The 16681-nt window shown below is 52.2% G+C and overlaps 4 protein-coding genes across 4 annotated transcripts in view; 3 read left to right on the forward strand and 1 right to left on the reverse strand.

Annotated features, from left to right (window-relative positions):
- Window positions 1–2781, forward strand: part of PUNSTDRAFT_32083 (uncharacterized protein) — a gene marked incomplete at both ends in the record, with an annotated part of 8909 nt that extends 6128 nt beyond the window's left edge. Inside the window, 6 exons of the mRNA XM_007382004.1 lie at window positions 483–568; window positions 617–1352; window positions 1403–1616; window positions 1664–2026; window positions 2074–2494; window positions 2541–2781. Coding sequence (XP_007382066.1) covers window positions 483–568; window positions 617–1352; window positions 1403–1616; window positions 1664–2026; window positions 2074–2494; window positions 2541–2781 — 2061 coding nt within the window. The remainder of the gene's footprint in view (window positions 1–482; window positions 569–616; window positions 1353–1402; window positions 1617–1663; window positions 2027–2073; window positions 2495–2540) is intronic.
- A 2625-nt stretch (window positions 2782–5406) lies between these two features.
- On the forward strand, window positions 5407–10949 carry PUNSTDRAFT_112389 (Sec63-domain-containing protein; the record flags this gene model as incomplete). Its single annotated transcript, XM_007382005.1, has 18 exons — window positions 5407–5475; window positions 5697–5765; window positions 5831–5953; window positions 6016–6123; window positions 6174–6245; window positions 6385–6509; window positions 6562–6650; window positions 6700–6812; window positions 6864–6956; window positions 7006–7088; window positions 7147–7576; window positions 7626–7680; window positions 7742–7940; window positions 7996–8129; window positions 8182–8441; window positions 8495–8578; window positions 8647–9605; window positions 9656–10949. 18 exons carry the CDS (start codon window positions 5407–5409, stop codon window positions 10947–10949), a joined length of 4359 nt encoding a protein of 1452 aa, XP_007382067.1.
- A 29-nt stretch (window positions 10950–10978) lies between these two features.
- Window positions 10979–13030, reverse strand: PUNSTDRAFT_112390 (PLP-dependent transferase; the record flags this gene model as incomplete). Its single annotated transcript, XM_007382006.1, has 13 exons — window positions 10979–11098; window positions 11154–11208; window positions 11259–11332; window positions 11397–11668; window positions 11721–11814; window positions 11876–11958; window positions 12014–12072; window positions 12120–12199; window positions 12251–12360; window positions 12410–12610; window positions 12660–12700; window positions 12749–12824; window positions 12919–13030. 13 exons carry the CDS (start codon window positions 13028–13030, stop codon window positions 10979–10981), a joined length of 1377 nt encoding a protein of 458 aa, XP_007382068.1.
- Window positions 13031–14185: 1155 nt separating this feature from the next.
- On the forward strand, window positions 14186–16635 carry PUNSTDRAFT_100169 (uncharacterized protein; the record flags this gene model as incomplete). Its single annotated transcript, XM_007382007.1, has 11 exons — window positions 14186–14603; window positions 14664–14768; window positions 14823–14848; window positions 14902–14981; window positions 15032–15124; window positions 15177–15461; window positions 15518–15569; window positions 15621–15889; window positions 15944–16008; window positions 16059–16340; window positions 16390–16635. 11 exons carry the CDS (start codon window positions 14186–14188, stop codon window positions 16521–16523), a joined length of 1809 nt encoding a protein of 602 aa, XP_007382069.1. The 3' UTR covers window positions 16524–16635.
- Between the last annotated feature and the right edge of the window lie 46 nt (window positions 16636–16681).

Below are 16681 nucleotides of genomic sequence, written 5' to 3' on the forward strand. Positions count from 1 at the left end.
TATTCCTTCTAACTCCTTGATTCATAATCCTGACCCACCTAAGTGGGTCGGTCTTACTCATCCTTGTGCCCTGCATGTGATTCTCTTGTACTATTCTTGGACCATGGATTTGTGTATATAAGACCCCTGTAGCTCGCCCTAAGTCCCCATCTCGACCTCTTGTGTCTTGGGGACTTAGGTGAGTAACCGTCTCTGTATTAAATACTATACTAACTTGTGTCTTGGGGACTTAGTGTGTGACCTTGAGTCCATTAGGTGCCCATTGCGTCGCTGTCGACCTCGTGTCCAGTGACCTTGAGTCGAGCTCAGCTCCTCTTTCTTCGCGTGTACTCTTGCCTATAGTAAGTGTCGACGACGCTGCCTTTCCTACCGACTCTACCCGATTACTTGGACATTCCAGCTGTCTAAGTAGTTGGTAACCCCAACGGGCGCTCCCCTGCACGTCGCTCGTCACAACCTCCTTACCGGGCTCGTATGCGCAGGGAGGAAAGCCGAGCTCGTATCTACGATTGCGATGCCCGTTGTGTTTTGGGGGCCCGGCCACAGGCAGCGAGAGAGAATCCAAGGAGTGCGTTATTGCCAGTGACCGGCTGATTCCGCTTCTGACACTCTCCAGATACGACGTGATTGTATGCGTCGATGCTTGTTTTAGCCAGAAACGCCGTGCTGGCCCGCGTGATCCAACTAAAAGCCACCCCGACACCATGTTCATGTCCGAGGCCGAGGTTAAAGCTATGGAGGAATATGTGTCAGAGCGCCGAAGCCAAACTGATTCACCGCAGAACAAAAGTGGGACTCAAGGGAAGAAAAGAGCAGCCCCCAACGCACGCCCTGACGACAACGCAATGGTAGAGCCTGATAAATGTGAGGGTCCTCTTCAGGTGCCGAACTCGGTCCTCGACGGTTGTGAAGCGTCCTTCAAAGCTGCCGACGAACAACGCGAGAAGGCAAGCACCACCTTCTTCGACGACACCGGACTCGTAGCTCTCATCTGCCGACACGATTGCGTACTCTGGATGATCAATATGACCAGTGCCGGAGAACGCCAGCACTACGCGCTTGCTCTGATCGACAAGCTCTTCCAACACATACCGACTACATGGCATGCCGGCGTATTGTACGATATAGGTTGTCAAATTCACCGGAGCGTCTACAAATGGGACTTCTTATGCAACATCCGTGATCGTATTACTTTTGCAATATCCGTATTCCATGCTTACGGGCACCAATGGGTGTGTCAGCTCTGTTATCATCCACGGAAATGCGATGGCTTTGGGTTCAGCGATGGTGAAGGTGCTGAACGGTTTTGGAGCGCCCTCGATCATCTCATCAGAATTTTAAGAGGAAGCGGTGTAAGGTTTCATTGCCGTAGTCGTATCTGATCACTGACGTGGACATCTAGTATTTCCAACGACTCTACCTCCTAGATTGCCAAGCTCACCATATTATACTCAAACACTTGTTAAATCTTGCAGTGTGGCTAGCAAGGAGGCACGATACATGCCGGATACGATTAATTGAAGCCGAAAAAGATTTACGGGAGTGCGGTGTTGATGAAGACTCACTTCGCGCGGAATGGATCAATCAGCGGGACGCCCAGACAAAGCCTATGCCAAGTATGCATTATCCAACATTTTCGTCTTTTTCTTATACTCCTTTGTAGGGCAATCGAAGAATGCTGGCGCGAAGTACGTCGAGGCTATCATGGCACTCGAAGAACGTATTCGAAACCTTGACATTGCCATCACCGCCGCCGACGCCAACCCCATGGACGGGGATGCGTTCCAGTCTTTGGATTGCCAGACTGTACTGGAAGACGACCGAACGAACGCACGGAGGAGGCTTGCTAAACTCGAGGGCTTCCTGGATGAACCGTCTCGCCAGAACCTTGACGCATTGCGGAAGGACAAGTTCCTTGGCCGTAAAGCAAACGCACTCGCTCTTAAAACACGGCTTCGGAACCGGCTGCAGCAACGCAAATTTGAATTTGGCCGGATCGAGCAGTTGCGCCATGGACATTCGTCGGGTGAGTTCACGTCTGGGCCATGAATTGGAAGCTAAATCTTGGTGCAGAGCGTAAGCTACAAGGCCATGTCGCGAATGCTATTGCAAAGCGCGAGTCTTCCATCACGACCGTCGTACGAAAATACAACGCGCTGTGTAGCGAGATGACTGCCATGATCCGGAAGGGCGAGGCCCCCCGGGGAGCGGTGGCTCCTACGCCTATCGATGTGTCCACTGTTTGGACTCTCGACGTGGACGATCCGATCTGGCAAGATACTGGGCTCTTGGACGACGAGAAATGTGACTCTTCTGCGCCTCGTTGGCTTGCCGACAACTCGGTTCGAAAAGGGATACGCGCAATGCTCGAGCGCGATCGCTGCCAAGAAGAGATGGCACGCATCTACAAGGAGCGTGCAACAATGCAATTCTGGATCAGGGAGGAATGGGCTGCGGTGGAAAAAGCACGCGAGGCCGTAGGTAAACTTGAGAGGTTATTTCTCGGCACGATTGCAATGTTGACGTGCTTTAGATCTCAGCCCGGGTATGGTTTATCAGATTCAGATTCGTCGGGAAAGGCTCTTGCATCTTGCTGTTGTCTGGCGTCGCCGAGCGGGTCATATCCCGCCGGCACAACCTCAGCCCGACTCCTGGGGCCCTACTAACGACGAATTAATTGCTGCCATGCAGTATGAGTATATGGAATCCACTGCGGACCAGCCGCTACTGCCGGGGCAGTTGGGACATACAAGCTCTATAGATGAATCGGACGACGAAGACCCTGATGACTACGAAGATGTGGATGGCGAGATTGTTTGTCTTGAAACCGAGGATAGCTCTGATGGTGGGGAAGATTTCGATATCGACCTGGAAGTATCTCCAACAAAGTCTCGGTTCCTCGGTAGGTGCTTTCCGCTCTTCTCCGCGGTTTTGTATCGAGCTTTACGTGACAGATCACCTTTCGTTGCTGCATGCACCAGGATCTGTTACACCAACGCCACGACAAAGGACAGTGACTCGAACCTCCAAGCCACCCAAAGTGCCGACGTTCCAGCATCCTCTCCCAGCCTTGAGATTATTCCCCATTGCAACACCTTCACACTCGCAAGGCACGAACAACTCTCAGTCACCTCCATCTGCGGGTGAATATCAGGACGTCTTCGTAACCCCAAAGCGGCAACGTCGCAATGTTTGAACAGGATTGGCATTGTATGTTGGTTCCAACACTTGTATTATGAGCTGTCGGGACGAATGAATTGCGTGGACTGCCTCCATCACCAGTTAACGCAACGACACACCCGATCGCGATTCATGCCAGGGAGTCACAGGGAGTCACTGGCACAACAGGTGGCAGTGTACACCCGCAAGCTTGTCTGCGTCTTCACCTCAGCCACCCCTCTGACGGGCTCTAGTAAGGTGGATTCCCCGCCCCGATTGAACCGCCTTCGAAGGCCTGCTAGCAGGGTATCTCCCACTTTTGCTGGTACTTCCTGCGCCGGGCGGCATCCGGGCTGCTCGCGGTAGGGGACATCCCAGACATCCACCGGTCCCCACAGCGTCCTGACAGCAAGTACCAGGCCAATGCAGCATACAACACGTATCCCGACGGCGGTACCAAATCCTCTTCGGATCGTTCCCGCAGGACTGGACATATTATCAATAGACTATAAAACATATCTACAGACACGCATCCGTAACTGTGTTGAGTTCATCTTCTGCGACGTCGAGTCAGTTGGCACGAACTTGTTGCCAGCGTTATATTCTCCCTTGGTACGTACCACTACTTCGGCGCCGGAGCTGAGTGGGCGGAGCTGGATCGTCTTCTCGCCCCTTTTGCCTCTTGGCCTCTCTGTGAACTCTCAGACTGCGACATCGCTCTACGCAATATTTCCTGTGCCAACCTTCTTGGGGCTCGTATTCTGGCCACGGCCAGCATGCTGGATTCATCACCTGGATCAAAGAAGGCACGGACACGGTCGACTCGATTCTCAACATTGGACGTCAGTGGGACGTACCATCGATGATACCCCGCCTGAATTGAGCAGGGGTCCTCGTAAGGAGATATCGTCATTCAGCAGCCCATACACACCGGCTCAAAGTCCCGCGGGATCCCCCATCCCAACTGGCTGATCGCGCGATCGTCCGGATGCTACACCTGGAATGCAACAGGTACGTACCAGGCGGTGACTTGGGAATGGGAGGTCAGGTTCAAGAACATCGTGCCTGTCATGATCGAGGAGTGGTACGTACCAGTGTGCTGGGGCGCTTCGCTGGGACATACCATAGAGCGACTGCTGCCACCAGCAACGCACGCTGCGATGTCTCAGGACCACCAGAGGTTCGATGGTACTTACCAGGATGGGTCTACGCACTGGTACGTCCCTCACCTTTCATTCAGGCACTGGGGTCTTCTAATCCTGGCACGAGCCGTTTTGGGACGTACCAATGTTCGCTCCGTACGCCTGGGGAGCGCCATCGGTGCTTCCATCAGGTAACACCATCCCTGGGATCTTCCCTGTGATGAAGGAGGGTACCGGCACCTTGATCAACGTTTTGGGACGTACCTCGCTGCTCAACGGCCCCGTGGTGCATCGCTGTCATATTTCACTTCACCACAGGCCGTCTGACAGAGAAGGTACGATGTCCCAGCTCACGATATGGTGCACCCCAAGGTTCATTGTGCGGAAGCAGAACGGTAGTTACAGGTTTCCACCAACAACATAGGTATCATGATCCTATATGTTATCTTGTGTGCAATGAACTATTCTCGATGTGACATCACTCGCCGTGTAATCAATCAGTACAACGTATGGATCGTAGTGTTGTATGTAGATGCCAAGTATAGTTGTGCAATACACTGAGTACACTCAGTATTGCGGCCTCGCACAATGAGGACCACCACTAGATCATGTCTCCCTTCGTCGAGCATCTGAATACTTTGACCGTGTCAAGTGAAAATAATGCTTCAGATCTGCGCGTGGCAGAAGAATGGACGAAGTCTGTCACATTGCTCACGAAGTGGATCGCGTCCAGTAACTTACATGCATGTTTGAAGGGTCTCGGCGGCTGATGGCGCTTGTACGAGAAAACCACCACTCGTCCCCGCGCAGAAACAAACTGAACATCTACGCGTCGCGCAGCTTCCTCGGAAGACTGGGCACAGGTTGATAGCGATTCATCTTGGTCCTCAGTCGTCGACGCTTTCCGGGCTTCTACGAGCAAGCAACATGGCTTGTCTCCAATACTATCAAAGCTGGTATCGTGAGTACCTTGACGTTTAATAAGGCCAGAGATACATACTGAGAACGTCACAGACAACCCTCTATCGCTCGTATATTGCCTTCGTTACACCAGTTTTTGTCGTCCAACCGGCCAAATGAAGCAATTTCCGAAGAGCTCGCGGAAATGCTTGGTTTCGATAATCTAGATCTTGTAGCGAACCTGTTAGAAGAGCGTTCTACTATCCTTGCCGAGGTCTGCCTTCCTGCTTGATTCCTCTGTCAAATCGCATCCGACGTCCATCAACAGCTTCCGCGTATCATCGAGGTACCTGCAATTATTAGTGATGCGAGGTCGGAAGATTCTCTCAGAAAAACTACCGAAGCCAACGGTGAGGCTCATATCGTGCGTACCGAAGCCCTTTCTCAACTGCAGCGCGATTTCCTTTAGATGCGCCAATCATTCTGGATCACAAGGCACAACGAAGGCACATCGAAGAGACTCTTAAGGCAAATGCCTCTAGGCCTCTTTGGACAGGTGTGGCCGTGAGTATGACACAGACGATGTTGATCTTGTGACTGGTGGATGTTAAGCCATATCACAATTGTAGGCCCCCGCCCCTGAGGTTCTGCCTCATGTGTACACTTCTGCCTTGATGGTGCAGGGTAATGTACTCTCCCAATACGGTAGCAAATATACGCTCCCGATTGGTACTACGCGGCATGATCATGAGGTTAGTCATGCGTTCGGGGTTCATCGCGCCCTACTGTGGACTTATGCTTTACGGCGCCTTAGGACTACGAGGAGGTTATAATACCCCCAGCCAAGCCTGTGCCGCCGCGAGCAACAGAAAGGCTAATGCGTGTGGATGAGTTGGATGAATTGTGCAAAGGATCGTTCCCCGTACGTGTCCATTTATCCTTTTGAACAGAACTATCGCTGAGATCTAGTAGGGTTATGAGAGTCTGAATCGTATACAGTCAATCGTGTACCCTACAGCCTACGGTTCGAACGAGAATATGTTGGTATGCGGTGAGCTCTACGACCAATTTCCCTAGACAACCAAGTAAAATCGCTTATCAATGTCTTCGATTGCAGCTCCTACGGGCGCTGTATGTATACCTGCGATATAATAACGCGCTCACTTACTGAACTGTGTTCCAGGGCAAAACAGATGTAGCGATGTTGACTGTCCTTCGTGTGCTTGACCAAAATCGGAACAAAGAATGCATCAAACCGAGCTCACTTGCTTGGACGATCAACAAAGGAGACTTCAAGATCATTTACGTGTGAGCAACGAGGAAGCATGGTCGAGATTCAGAATCTCACAACGAGGTGTAGTGCTCCCATGAAAGCTCTCGCATCCGAGATCACGCGGAAGCTCGGTAAACGGCTCAAGTGGCTGGGTATCAATGTTCGAGAACTGACGGGTAGGCTCATATCCTCAGAGCAGTTCTGAATATTTACGGTTGAGTCAAGGTGATATGCAGATGACAAGACAAGAAGTTTCTGAAACCCAGATCATTGTGACCACGCCTGAGAAATGGGATGTGGTTACCAGGAAGCCCACGGGAGAAGGAGAGATTGCTTCAGTATGTCAAATGAACTAAACGTCAAGGAGGCTGTGTTGAACCATTGGACAGAAAGTCAAACTCCTGATTATCGACGAGGTCCATTTGCTTAATGACGAGCGCGGGGCAGTGCTCGAAACCATCGTGGCTCGCACTCTGCGGCAGGTACAAATATTGTTTCAGGTGAGAACGCTTCAGTACTCATGTTGGCCAGGTCGAATCAACCCAATCGGTCATTCGGATCGTTGGGCTTAGTGCCACTCTTCCAAACTATGTCGACGTCGCCGAATTCCTGAGGCATGGTATTCTCTGGGTCACTCTGCAATGTGCTCACCGGCGCTGCTCATTTTGTCAGTGTCTCCAAGCAAACGGGGCTCTTCTATTTCGACTCCTCCTTTAGGCCTGTTCCACTCGAGCAACATTTCATTGGCATTCGCGGCAAATCTGGCAGCGCCTTGCAAAGGAAAAGGCTCGACCAAACCACCTATCACAAAGTTGAAGAACTCGTCAACCGGGGCCATCAGGTCATGGTCTTCGTTCATGCTCGTAAAGAAACAGTCAAGTCCGCGCTGGCGCTACGGGAGGCGGCTTTGGCGGAGGGAATCCTGGAACATTTCAGTTGCGAAGATCATCCTCATTGGTCGAAATTTCGGAGCGATATTGGGCAATCAAGAAACAAGGAGATGAAGCAACTGTTTGACAACGGCTTTGGTATTCATCATGCCGGCATGCTTCGGTCCGATAGAAATATGATGGAGCGCATGTTTGAAGCTCGGGCGATAAAGGTTCGAATCACATGTTTGAAATGTGTAGAGCTAACCAAGATACATGCAGGTTTTAGTATGTACTGCGACCCTTGCTTGGGGCGTGAACCTGCCTGCACATGCGGGTCTGTACCTCGCAATTTGTTTTCTTTCCTTCCGCTGGATGCTGACAAAGACTTTGTATAGTCATCATCAAAGGCACTCAGGTGTACAATAGCTCCAAAGGTTCTTTTGCGGACCTATCAGTACTGGACGTACTGCAGGTATTCGGACGTGCTGGTCGTCCCGGACTGGAAGATAGTGGCGAGGGCTATATATGTACCACGGACGACAAACTGGATCACTATCTGAACGCGGTCACGTCGCAAAATCCAATCGAGTCACAGTGGGGCTCTTCAGCGATGGTGATGATGCCACTCGGTCTCACAATCATTGAACAGGTTCACAGCAGGCATGGTGGATGCTCTGAACGCCGAGGTTGCTCTTGGCACCGTTGCCAGCGAAGCTGACGCGATACAGTGGCTCGGCTATACGTATTTGTTCGTACGAATGCGCAAAAACCCGTCCCAATACGGTAATATAGCCCACGTCGCATGACACCACAATATCCTCATTGGGCCCCACAGGTTTACCCCGTGAGGAGCCTGCGGACGATCCTCAGCTAATCAACAAGCGGAGGCAACTTGTAACAAGCGCTGCTCGCCAACTTCAGGAGGCCAGAATGGTGGCTTACGATGACCAAAAGGGCACATTGACCATTACAGACCTTGGCAGGATTGCCGCAAGATATTACATCAGGGTTGCTTCAATCGAAATATTCCACAAGCATTTCAAGGCCGAGATGACAGAGGCTGACGTCCTAGTGATGCTCAGCATGAGTACCGAAGTCGGTGTTGATAAAGTGTTTGCACGAACCTTACTCACACAGCCTTGCAACAGTTTGACCAGATACAATTGCGGGAATCAGAAATAGAGGAGCTGGAGAGACTGAATGAGGGCATACCTTGCGACGTCAATCTGAAGGTTCGGTCGATGGTTCTGTGCAGACATCTTATGAAAACCCTCTTTAGAGCCGCGCCGTCACGAGCCAGAATAGCGGCCCCAGCATCGACAATAGTCAGGCCAAGGTCAACATCCTCCTTCAAGCCTACATTTCAAACGCATACGTTGACGATTTTGCACTGGTCTCTGACATGGCCTACGTTGCCCAAAACGCGGGTCGGATTGTTCGCGCCCTTCTCGAAATGGCAATTAGCCGCAAGTGGGCTAGCGTCAGTGCCACGCTCATGGGCATGAGTAAAGCCATCGAAAAACGCATGTGGCCATTCGAGCAGCCCCTCAAACAGTTCCCACTCAAGGCGGAAGTATTGTACGGATTAACCCAGTATGCGGACCAGTATACCCCCGCAGAGCTATCCCAGATGCAAGCAGCGGAACTTGGTCAGCTCATCCATCTCAACGAAAGGCATGGAGCGGCTCTCCTGTCTGCAGCGCAGCAATTTCCTACAGCGCGCATTACCTACAGACTCCGACCTCTTGGATTTGATATCTTGAGAATCGCTACCGGGATAGAGAGAGCCTTTAGTTGGGCAACGAAACTCCATGGCTCGGCAGAACCCTTCTGGATCTGGGTGGAAGACGAGGAGGGTGTTTTCATACACCAATCCGCATATCTTACTTTTAGAGAAGGGTCCAGCTATCTGAATGCGGATTTCATCATACAAATTCCTCTCGGTCAAGTCCCATCGTCAGTAACAATTCGCTTCGTGTCGGACAGGTGGATGGGGGCGGAAGAGGAAGTTAGGGTCCCGCTGGACACGCTAGCGATGCCAACCCCGTTCAACGGCCACACCCGTCGCTTGGATCTCCCGTTTCTTGGTCCTTCAATTTGTGGTTACCCTCCGCTTCAGCGTGCGCTCACTCGTCGATTGTCTAGCTTCAATGCTATACAGACACAAGTGGCTTGGAGCCTTCTACAAACGAGACAGCACTCGTTGCTGTGCGCACCAGCCGGTAGCGGCAAGTCTTCAATGTCGCACGCCTCGATTCTGTACGTTTTCGTACGGCCGCTACACACCGCTCAGCTGAACAGCACGTTAGGCATACCCTAGTTCAAGTTCCGGATACGTGGGCATTGCTCGTGTCTCCGACAAGGAGTTCTGCTTTGGAAGCGACATCGGACTTACGACGACTGTCTGCTGATCTGGGAATATCAGTAGAGCTCATCCAGGACACATCCGTATTCTCCGATGTCGAAAGGACAACGATTCGCGTAGTAACTGCAGGACCCCTATTGGAAGCATTCTCGCGTCAACCACCGCGGCAACTGTTGGCCTCCCTCCGTCTGGTCGTACTTGAGAACCTCGAAGAACTCGACCCCACGTACGAGCTCGCCATTGCCGAGCTACGTCACGCGAGTTGTTCAACGGCGACACGATTTATCGGGGTGTCCAATTCCTTGGCAGATCCCAGGGACGTTGCAAGCTGGCTTGACGTCGACCCGTTCGCGCTGCACAGTTTCCGACCCCGAGATCGTGATCAGGCACTCAGCCAGAATATCCAGTCCTTCAACATCCCGCAGCCCGCTGCTCTCATAAAGGCCATGGCAAAACCCGCGCATGCAGCTATCTGCGAGGCATCCACTAACGATGGAGCTATCGTATTTGTACCTTCTCGCGGACAATGCAGGTCAATCGCGACGGATCTCAATACTCAGGCGACGCTGAAGAACCCGACCGGGCGAGGGTACCTGACAGCACATGTCTCTGACAACCACCTGGAGTACTGGAAGGCACTTTTACAAGACAAAACATTGTACGACCTCATCAGTCGAGGAATCGGGATCTTCCATGACGGCATCCACAAGGCGGATAGGAAACTGATGCTCGATCTCTACATTGAAGGGCACCTGAGGGTCCTCATCATACCGCGCGAGGCATGCCGCACTGTCCCAATCCGTGCAGCCGTTGTGGTCGTCATGGGAACACAGTCTATCCAATACGATCCGTCCACTAGGAAACGCCACACAACGGAATACAGTGTTCAGGATATCGTGCGGATGCAGGGACTTGCTGTTCGGCACAACCTATCCGGTCATTTTTACCTCTTTTGTCACACCGAGAGCAAAGACGCCTATACCAGGTTCTTGGAGGATGGAATACCCTTGGAATCTAGGCTACTTGAGACAGATCACCTTCAAAAATGGTATAGGTCCCGTAAACAGGCGGGTACGATAACGGACAAAGATCAAGGAGTGAAAGCATTAAGCTGGACTTTGCTCACGAGGCGTATTGCAAGCAATCCTGCTTACTATGATATCGAATCCTACTCCGGAAACGACAACTTGTCACGCATCATAGACAAATTAGACGAAGCATCAATGTCAGCACCATAGCACTCGGACTATCTCGTGTAGCAGCAAGTCTATAAATATTCCTTCAATCGCTGCAAGCGTTCAGCGGCCTGCTTCAGCGTGTCTACGTCCTTACAGAACGCGAAGCGGGCGTATGCTTCACCGATACCGCGATGCTCATCACAATAGAACTGCAATGGTGTAAGCATTCATATTTTATGGACACAAGAAGAGCCATGAACTCGCCTCGCTGACGGGAATTGCGGAAACCCCGACTTCATGGGCCATGAACCAGCAAGCTCTATTCAGAATGTCGGTGCAAGCATTGAATAAGAAATAGTTAGTGCCTACTTGAAGTCTTTCCCTCTGCCTTCTAGCATCTTGGGAAAAGAGTAGTTTTCGGGTATACGGAGTGATGATATATCCTTGAGGAAGTACAATGAACGTTCTGCCGGATGTGCAGTGGGTACCGCAGAGCGCAGGACTCACCAGAAGCGCGAAGTACGTGCCTTGTGGTGCCGTGTACTTCAGTCCAAGTCTACCGAAGGCATCAAGGAGTACGGCGCGCCTCTCGGCATATTCGGCGCGCTGTTTCTCGAAGAAACCTCTTTCGTTAGCCTGCTCAAGTCCGGCAGCTGCGGCCTCCTGCATCGGCGAATTGCATGAGAACACGATGCGCGTGGTGGCGGCGAGCGTGGGCTTTATGATGGACGGAGGCCCAATGAGATACCCAATACGCCAACCAGTGGCGGCGAAGGCCTCTGCAGCACGCAGTTCAATGATAGAACACCAGCAAGCGTCATATGTACGTACTTCCCGCGGAAAGGATCGTAACAGTTCGTTCCCACATGCCAGGGAGGTTGGCAATGCGTACATGCTCATTCCCATCGAACGTCAGCAGGTCATACTACGTTGAGAGATGGGGTGAACATCTCGATATTTGCGGGGATATGTCGGATAGCACTCACCACTTCGTCAGACATCACCATAAGGTTGTGCTCCCTGGCGAGAGCGGCGATGCCTTCCAGCTCTTGCTTTGAAAATACCTTCCCTGGGAGGCCGTGTCACTGGGTGCACGCGGTGCACAGCGCAAAAACATCACCAACCAACAGGGTTATGGGGTGTGTTTAGGACGATAATTTTGGTGCGAAGGGTTATCGCGCGTCTAGTCGACGATAAGACCTCAACCGATCGTATGGTTCTGCGACGCACTTCAGTTCCTCGAAATCTATGTGCCAGTCAACCTCCACAGGGTCGTCTGCGTTGGTCCGAGGGTGCAAGGGAACATAGACCTGCGCGGTCGCATAAGGTTATTGTTCCCGGAAGATAAGCGCAGTACGCACAGGCACGCCTCCGTTGAATGTGATGTTCGAGAGGTATTGATCGAAGAATGGCTCAAATAAAATAACCTCGTCGCCCTGTTCAAGAAAAGCGGTCCAGACAGCCAGCATTCCTTCTCAGGGATGAATATAGCGTACACAGGATGGTGCGGACAAACGTACCCTCATTTGCGCCGCTGGTGACGAGAATTTCGTTTTCGACATCAAGATCCTTCTTATTGAAAGACGGGCCGTAGAAGTTCTTTATTGCCTGGCGAAGGCGTATCCTTCCTTTGGGATGAGAGTAATGGTTTGCGGCTGTCGTCCCCAGCGCCTCGATAGCTGCGTCCAAGACGAATTGGGGCGGAGAGAAGTTCATGAAGCCTGTTAGTGTGATAAGCGTGTGTCACATCAAGATATCATGATCCCTCACCTTGCCCTAGGTTGATATTATCCGGCGGCAGATTGACAGGACTAGGGATTATCAGCTCTAGGGATTGGATGCGAACCTTCCATACGTACTTGAATATCGACCATACATCTTGAGCCAATGCACGACCGGTGTTCAAACGTGACGAGTAAGGAATCAGGACAGTTTCTTCTTTGACATCTGCTCGAGAGAGCTGGCCGTTCGCAGTTGTCAAACCTGCGTTTTGTGAACCAAAGTCTTGCGGCAATTCATTGGAACATACCTTGCGACATGTTTCTCGCGGAACACACTGAACGAGCTCGTGTGGTGATCTTCCCGGGAAAGCGAACAATGGTAGCTGGCCTGGTAAGTCGCGCGAGGCGGAATACGCTCATAGGCAACGGACAGCAACTCGAGCCGTCATTTTCGATGCCGACGAAAGGTAATCCAGATGGCGAATGACGCTAAGATGGCGTTGCGCCACCGGCTTTATCCCTTATCGTCCTGCAGCTGCTCCTTGCCCTGATCATATGCATGGTCACTCTATCGTATGGCTGCCACTTCATGGAGGTCTGTAGATCAATTGTCGGCGGCATGGGCCAACCTTGCAAAGGCGTCCGCCTGCGGAATAATGAGGATGTACTACACCAGCCGTATTTCCCCGTAGTTATCGCTTCTGGGTTTTACGCTCCCTATGCCGCCCATAGTCTCTCGAACGGGATCTTAATTCGCCATATGACTCGCTGAATTCTTCAATCCGAGGTGCACTACGTAACATTGCTGCGACACGAATTCACCCTCGACCTTCACCGATGTTCGCCGCGTTTTACGCCATGCTCGACCAGGATGGCAAAGCTATTTGTGAACCGATAGCCGACGCTTCCCCGCACAATCATCGTGAGGTTCACCGAGCCTTTCCCGGACGGCGTGCTCAGGACATTTACTGGGCGAAGGTCGGCATGCACCTCGGATAATGTTTTCACCGACGATCTTGGTGAGTGCCAGAAATACATTGTATTCAGTGCGGATAACTTCTCGTAGCTGAATTCTCCGGTTGTCGAGGCGTCAATTTTACCACTATGTGCTAGGCATGACCATGGGTGACGCATGGTTTTTGACTCGTGATAGGTGTTTGAACGGTCGACGGGCACCGTTCGTTCCAATGCTCAGCCTGCGGAACGCGCTTCCGCGTCCATTCAGCTGCGTCAGAAGACTCGTTTTTATCGACTTCAGCTTCCGAAGACTGTGTGGCCATGGCGCCAGATCCCGAGCATGAAGAGACCTTGCCCCTACGAGGTATCAAGCTCCCTCGCCAGGTCTGTTTTGGTCACCGCGATTTGCTTTCGTCGCCTTTTACGGACACTTGCTCTCGTCAGAGGCGCTTTCCAGTAATCTACCCTTCGTCGAATGACCGTCTGATGCTTTTCCCGGGCACTATGACGCTCCGAGGCCGCTGCTAGGAGATGTGGCAAGCTTCGCCGACGTGCCTAGAAATAACCTTGCATGGCGATTTAAAGGGTTCACCAGAAGGAAAATCCGTTGTCAGACCTATGGCTTTCGCTACCCTCTCAGCGGCTCTGAATCGTCGCTTCTCGCCTACGCCTGCAGACGTTCATCTCAAGGCTGAACAGTCGGCGAGGGTCGTGAAAGAACTATGGGTACTGATAGCTTGTGTTGTTAGCGCCATTACCCTCGTACGGGTTATTCGCGCCACGCATGATCTGGCATTCCCCTCGCGGCGCACATCCCCTACCGAATATGACAGCAAGCTGGAGGAGGACCAACCTCGACTCGGTGGTACAGGAGCCGTGTCTTGGCGCCGCCTTCCAGCTGCGGTTTCTGCTGGATTCAAGATTGTGTTCTATCGCTGGACCGCCCCGATGGGCCCGTCGTCGGTGATCTCAGTTTCAGAGCTCGTGTTTATATGTGGCTACATTGTCGCCATGTTCGCTTGGCTTCTGATCGACAGTGCGTAGTCTCTCCTCGATAACTCGTCTCTTGTCTGACTGTACGGCATGGATCCCCTAGCACGCAACCTCACAACATGGTTTTACCAAGATCGTGCCGCGCACTTGGCGTCATGCCAACTCCCCTTAATTGTGGCATTGGCGGGAAAGAACAACGTGATATCATGTTCGTGCGCCATCACTCGCATAACTGGACTCATCTGATCTGTTGCACGAATAGTCTTGACGGGGATTGGACATGAAAAGGTCGGGCTCGCTTCCTTCACATGCTTTCGTTGGTGGCTGAAGCGGCTCAAAAGTTGAATGTCTTGCACCGCGCTGCTGCGAGGACGTGCCTTATCTTTATCTGGCTGCATGCAATAGCTCGCGTAGTGTCTGGGTACATCCTACTATCGCTTCCGGTTTCTGCAGTTGCTGACTCGTTTCCAGTTTGCCGACCAAATTTGACTTTACGCATGACTGGATGATCGCAGGCGCTACGGGACTAGTAGCGTTCACGCTTGCTGCGATCCTGTCTGTGCGGTGAGCATAGCCGTCGTCATATACGAACTCGGAAGCCTGATGTCAATACTAGCCCCATCCGTCACCACGCCTTCGAGTTCTTCCTGGTGACCCACATAGTCCTGGTGGCTGTCTTCTTGGTTTGCGCCTATTTCCACACTCGATTCACCAACTACTCTACCTATGTGTGGCCTGCACTTCTTGTCTGGGCATTCGACCGCGTTCTGCGCTTAGGGCGGATCCTTTGGAACAATCGCATATGGCGAAGGAACTCCGGTGATTCAACAACGGCCAGGATCGAATTGCTTGGGCATGATACAGTTCGCCTCACTCTCCGTCGACGCATGACCTGGACGGCGTAAGAAATCCTCTGCTGCCTTGCTCACTCCTGCTGATAATCTATGAGTTGTTCAGCGGTCAGCACACCTATGTGATTCTGCCGACCGTCAGTGGCCTGCCTACCGAGGTTAGTGAGGTAGCTCGAAGGACAGCACGGTATTCTGACCATGGCGACCAGGCGCACCCCTTCACGATCGCAGGGATACCCGAGCCCTTGAATGGAGCGAAGGGAGATGCGACGAGGAATGTTGTGTTCTTGATTCGCGCTCGTCAAGGTTTCACCGGGCGCCTTCGCGAACTTGCTGCATCCGGTCAGACCACCGTACCCACCTACATAGATGGACCGTATGGCTGCCCGCCCGACCTCAGGCGATTTTCTACCTGCTTGCTCGTTGCCGGTGGCAGCGGTGTTTCCTACACCATGTCCCTCCTCATGAGCATTATTCGGTGAGTACTTAGGCACATCGCGCTACCACGGTTCATGCCGACAGTACCCATCAGCCAGTCGAACATGAACGCCTCTAGGGTGCGCAGGGTGGTATTCCTGTGGGCTGTACGAGATCCAGGCGAGTCTCTGTCCTGCGGACTCGACACCACGTTAACTGACACACAATAGAGCATATCTCTTGGATTTCATCGACGTTGAATGACGCCCTTACCTATGCGTCGCCATCTCTGGCTGTGGAGCCCTGGATCTATGTGACAAGGAAGGGTAGGACGGCTGAAGTGGCCACTCTTGATTACGGGTCGGACAGTCCAGTCGCCAGTCCCATTGCGAAGAGCGAGAAGACTGCTCTACCTACGTACAGCGCTGTTAGGATATTCCAAGGGCGTCCTGACATCGCCCAAATATTGGACGACGAGATTAACTCCTCTTCGGGCTCGGTGTCTGTCGATGGTGAGTCGAACGTCTACCGTCCTGAGCATTATCATTGATGGTTCATCAGTCGCGGGCCCTTCTGCGATCTCCCAATCGATTCGTCGTATCCTTCGTTCGAGGCTGTCCAGCCCCACGTCAGTACTGCGCGGTCAGCCATCCGTGGAGCTTCACGTCGAGACTTTCGGAATGGTGAAGTCTTGAGGCGACGACTTTCAGCACTCTGCTCAAAGACGTTAGAAGCTCAGTTGTATACCTACAATCACTTACCGCCTGTATCAAGTACACCTTTATGTCAATGCCCAATAGATGCGCCCAGAAATAAGTTCAAATAACTGTGACGGTCGCGCACGTGACATCCA

The sequence above is a fragment of the Punctularia strigosozonata genome (genome assembly GCF_000264995.1).
Source record: "Punctularia strigosozonata HHB-11173 SS5 unplaced genomic scaffold PUNSTscaffold_4, whole genome shotgun sequence".
NCBI lineage: Eukaryota > Fungi > Basidiomycota > Agaricomycetes > Corticiales > Punctulariaceae > Punctularia > Punctularia strigosozonata.